The following is a 5,526-nucleotide window of genomic DNA, read 5'->3' as shown; positions in this document are numbered from 1 at the left end:
TTCTCTTATATTAATTCTAGTAGAAATTACTATGTAAAATTAGACTTTAATTAAAATCTTAATTCACTGCTTTGGGCTCTAATATCTACAAACTTTGCACTCGAAATTAAATGTTTTTTAAAAATTAATATGAACCACAAATCTTGTTGATACACCCATTGTTCAACATTTTTGGTAGCATTTGTTGTTTATGCTCTTTGTGCCAAACACGAAGTCTAGTCAGGCTAATAACAGTTCAATGCTTTTAGTTTGATATGGGTTTAATTTGCTTGCTGCATTCAGCAATGATTGCCAGATTGCTTACTCTTAAGATTCTTTACACCGCCCACCACATCTTGACCGAGCACTTGTATTACCAAACCGGCTTGACCATGACACCCAGTATGAGCTGGGATCAGTTGGGGCACACACACACACTGACAAACACACCTCTGTATTGGGTGGTCCTCGAACTGGTAGTGAACATTGGAGTTTCAATGCTGGGTGCCTCTGGGTGCTGGGTACAACACGCTTATTAGTTGCCCAACCAAGCTTTGCGTATTAGTGTCAGCTCCAATGCTGTGGCATTTACGTTGTGGCCAGCCAGTCAGGCCCCATATCTCTCTCCCGAAGCTTTCATTTGGTATTCACGGATTTCCTCCCGCTTTCTCTCCTATCACCTTTGTGCCAAACACTGTCAGTTGCAGGAGATGCTCACCCCCTTCCAACAGCATCGTCCTTATCGTAAATGTTAAATGATGCATATTTCATGAGACTTACATGCTTTAGTTGGAAAAATTGCAATGAAGAAAATCACTCAGGAGTATGGTGGCTGAAGTGGATGATGTTGATGATAAATTGATTTTGATGGACCTTGCATGAGTTTGTCATACCAAAAAATGGGAGTTTATGGTTTAAAGTCTGTGTTCGAATATTTAATGAAAAACCAAAATCACCCCGTTTGCATTTTCGGTTTTTATTCTTTTCGTTCGTATGTTATTCTGCATACACAAAAATTGAATCTGTTTATACCCTATGACCTTAGAGTGAAAATGGGTAGATCTGTACAAACGAAAATCACTTAATATAAAGTTTTGCAAATATCTTGATGCTAACATTTCTTAATCCCTTTAGAAATTACCTTCAATTTGCAAGAATATGAGTATATATCTATATCTTTTTTTAAGCACAGGGTATATCAAGGTCCATAACTTGACAGGGTACAAAATTGTTGTTGATTTTTGTTTTGTCGAGTTTATAAATATTGAAATAGACGTCAATAACATTTTCACACGCTGTGTTTTGTTTCACCTCTCTCTCTCTCTCTCTCTCTCTCTCTCTCTCTCTCTCTCTCTCTATCTCTCTCTCTCTCCCACTTTCTCTCTCTGTATCATTCGTCTCTTTTCAACCACTTCGACTCTAGCTCTCCACTCTGTATCTTTCCTGCTTTCTGTTTAGCCCTTGGGCCAAAGGACTTTTTGGGGTCTTGTGCGTGTCTCACCCGAAAATCTGTTAATAATGATGCTTGACATATGTAGGCAAATAAAAAGAACCAAAAAAAAAAAAAGCAGAAGAAAAGGCAAACGAAATGCTAGCCAAAAAGCTGACGCATTTGTGCGTGTGAAATATGTTTTGTCAACTTATTAAATATGCTCATTTTTTTCTATTTTCCTTTTTTTTTGGATTTTATTTTTTTTTTTTTTTTTTTGGGTTTGACTACGTGATGCGGCATTTAAATGGGAATGAATTGTTGTTAGGTTATATTAAGAATCTCTTTATGTTTGTAAGTGTGCGTGTGTGTGTGTGAATCTATGAGTTTTTGGATTGATGAAGATATTACAAGGTGATCAGTTGAAAGAGAACTTAATAAACTTGGCTACTGCTGATTAATATGGTGTGATAGTAATTGGAATGTCTGTATTTTTTAAATGTTGGGCTTCGATTAAATTTCTTTCCCTTAACCCACTTTTTTAAAAAATTGTTCTATTTTCAACTGATAATTATACCATACACCCATAGGGTGAAATGGTATATTAAAGTCGCCAAAATGTATGTAACAGGCAGAAGGAAGCATCTCCGACCCCACAAAGTATATATATTCTTGATCAGGATCAACAACCGAGTCATCTAGCCATGTCCGTCTGTCCGTCCGTCCGTCCGTCTGTCCGTCTGTCCGTCTGTCCGTCCGTCCGTCCGTCCGTCCGTCCGTCTGTCCGTATGAACACCTAGTTCTCGGAGACTGTAAGAGCTAGAGCCACCAAATTTTTTATGTAGACTCGTGTAGTATGTAGAGTGATCAAGTTTATTTCAAATTTTTGCCACGCCCCTTTCCGCCCCCGCAATTTAAAAAAAACGTTTATCTCAAAAACTATTCTAGCTAGAGACACCATATTTGGTATGTATATTCGCTTAGTAAATGCACACATTTTGTATGTGTAAAAATTTTGCCACGCCCTTTTCCGCCCCCGTAATTTGAAAAACTTGATTATCTCCCGTATTTTTTTATCTTATGCAATCACACTTGACACACTTAAATTAATTAATACTAATATCTAGCAAAATACCAAATTTGATCAAAATCGGACAAAAAACAGTCGAGTTATGCATATAAACGTTTTTCCATAAGGCCGGAGTTGGCCGTTGGCTGGTGAGGGCGCTAGGGTGCTCGTATGATTGAGTGAGCGAGATACTAAGATATGCTTGTAAGAAGCATGTGAAAATGCTTGAAATATTTGCTTTACTGGTGTATGGTATACCAAAGTCGGCGAGACGACTTACTTACTTAATTTTTTTTAAAAATGGTTCGAAAATAGGCTTACAATCTAAAATGAAGTCTTTCTGAAACAAAACTAAATTAAACTAAACTTTTATAAATGTGATTCCAGAATTTAAATTATATACACTTTGGATGAGTCAGTTTAATTTTAAGAAAATTTTGACACTTATGAATGATAATTTTGCTAAAATGCTCTTTTCTCTTATATTTTTCTAAAAATATCCTTTTTTTCCTTTTATCTTATAAAAATATAGACACAGTTTGTAAAGAGATAGCTTTCAAATAAACTGAAGTTTATAACATTATATTAAGAGCCATGCCAACTATTTGGATATTTGGGCTACTTCTTCTTTATCTAGATCAAACTCGAGCCATATGGTTTCCCTGGTATTTTCACAAATATGGCTTAGAATCTCATAGTTTACGACATCATGGAGACGCAACGAGTGGAGCCCAGCAACCAGGTAAGGTCCCAGGAGCACCACCAAAGCCTAACAAATCAGGTAAAGACAAGGGGAAAGAGAAAGGCAAAACCAGTGATACTTGTCCACCGGGTTATGAACATCGTCCACCTAATAGTAAGTCTAAAACAGCGAATACTTCAGGCGCTCAGTTCTGCGATGACAATCCCATCTTATTGCAATTGGCTCGGCTCTATGCCGTTAGTCCGGAGAGAATTGTGCTCTTGTTGGCTCAGCCCTCGCTCATGGACTCATGCGGGGAAATCGCTGATGTGCTCTCGCATATACAAGCGTCTACACGGGATTGTCTTGTGGCTGAGGATAATATCTATGGCAAGTTAACCAATGGCTTGGACTATTTTAAGACTGAAGTATGTGATGGAGGTGATGGTAGCAATAGGAAACGTTGCACTCATCTAACCGATGCCCACAATTGCATCAAAGAACTTCGCACGGATATGATTGAGTGTGAGGCACCAGCCGATTGGTATGAGCGAAAGAATTCCACCAAAGTTTGTCAGCAATTTAACGATATCCTCGATTGCTACTATACACGTACGGCCATGTTATGTGGCCTAGAGCCGGCTAAGCAGCTAAGATCGTTTGCTGGTGATAATATGCGACGATCCATGATCCATTCGTGTTCTGTTAATAAGCGTTTGCCACGAGTGGATGATGTTATGCCTTCGAAAGGATCTATTATGCTATCATTATCATTTTGGATTTCTATTTACTGTTTGATATCTATATATTTCTTTAACTAAACGACCAAAAGTGGGCGAAACTATTTGGAAATACATTATACATAGATATATATTGATTCATTTATCATTTCGAGAAATGACCAGAAATGGCAACTTAAGTGTTTTGCTATTTTCCTCAACTAAATTTCAATAAATACCCAAGGGACTTAAGCTGTCGACAAAATAAGCCAATTTACCAATCCGCCTGTGTGTTTGTGTATGACTATGTGAGTGTGTGTGTGTCACAACCGCAAACACACAAACAGGACACAAAACTTGAAGCGAACACCAAACCGATTTCGAAGCCGATGCCAACGCCAACGCCAACGTCAACGTAGACGTCAACGCTTCTTGCTTAGAGCAAAACTCATCAATTATGTTGACGCGGCTGGCAAATGTATCTGGGTGAAGGTGGGTGGGCCTGAGTGGGTAGTTCAACTCTTGGTTAGATTGGGTTGAATTAGAGTGGTTGGCTGGTTAGTTGGGTTGGCTCTGCCGAGTGTGGCCTTTGTTAATGACACCTTAACCAATCGCATATGGGAGGGAGATGTGTCAAGTGGAGAGTCCTAGTGGGTAGACGATGAAACGAACAAACTGTTGAGACTCGCAGTTGCAGGTGAATGTTGATTGCGGTGCTTCCATATTGGCAAACATTTCGCGCGATTTGCACGTTTTGATCAAAAGAGCAAATACGCCAACTGCTCGAGGGTATCATATATGCAGGTCTCTGGCATTCGACAGTCGCATTGAAACGAATTAAACACTATAAAGCGGCATTTCATTTGACAAATTTAAAGTTTTCAATAAGGTAAACACATGAAAGTTTCTCCAAAATTAATTCAAGAATCAGCAGAGATCTGAAAATTCAACAAATAAATGTCACTAAAATTCAAAGCCTGTTGTAATTTAATCAACATTTACATAGGTAAATACCAACTAAAAAGTTTATAAACAATTGAAAGAAATTTCCTACCTCGCTTGTCACTACTTGAAATATTTACCAGCTAATAATGTATAAAAAAAAAAGAATCGTAATCATAAGCTCTTGGTAATTTTCACATTAATTGAAATTATTATGCCACGAAATTGCCAGCAGTAAAACGAAGGTGGCAGACAAGTTATGAGTGTCAAAGCTAGAATTTTTAATGTCATTATTAAAGAGAAGAAGAGCAGCCAAATGCTCTATCTCTCCCTCTCTCTCTCTCTCTTTCTCATAGATACAGAACTAGACGGGCAATGAAGAGATACAGATACAGACACACACACACACAGGTCACTCCCACTCACTCAACTCGTTAAAGGCACGCCCAAAAGGTGCACACGAAGCTTACGAGCGGGATGGATCTCGGAGGGGGAGGGACAGTATATTGTGGCGCCCATTTTGTGTCGCCATGACGTTGCTGTCTACTCCATTAAAATGGAGTTTGTCCTCTTGGTGGCGCCAACGAGACGTTCAAAACAAAAAGCAGATTGTTGGCACTACAAAACACGGGCCACATTTCAATGCTTTTTACCTGTAAATACTGTGAACAGAGACAATGCCGAGCAGCTGTCCTCCATAGATAAA

General features: G+C 38.6%; 1 protein-coding gene across 1 annotated transcript; it reads left to right on the top strand.

Annotated features, from left to right (window-relative positions):
- The first annotated feature begins 3,028 nt into the window (after positions 1-3,028).
- Positions 3,029-4,146, top strand: LOC6643678. Its single transcript, XM_002066377.3, has one exon. The coding sequence runs from the start codon at positions 3,072-3,074 to the stop codon at positions 3,978-3,980; it is 909 nt and encodes a 302-aa protein (XP_002066413.1). The 5' UTR covers positions 3,029-3,071; the 3' UTR covers positions 3,981-4,146.
- The last annotated feature ends 1,380 nt before the right edge of the window (positions 4,147-5,526 follow it).

The sequence above is a fragment of the Drosophila willistoni genome (assembly GCF_018902025.1).
Source record: "Drosophila willistoni isolate 14030-0811.24 chromosome 2R unlocalized genomic scaffold, UCI_dwil_1.1 Seg200, whole genome shotgun sequence".
Taxonomy (NCBI): Eukaryota; Metazoa; Arthropoda; class Insecta; order Diptera; family Drosophilidae; genus Drosophila; species Drosophila willistoni.
The sequence above is the reverse complement of the archived record's forward strand: the minus strand, read 5'-3'. Positions and strand labels throughout refer to the sequence as shown.

Coding starts and splice junctions, on each gene's coding strand:
- LOC6643678 (XM_002066377.3), top strand. CDS start 3,072: ATGCCAACTATTTGGATATTTGGGCTACTTCTTCTTTATCTAGATCAA.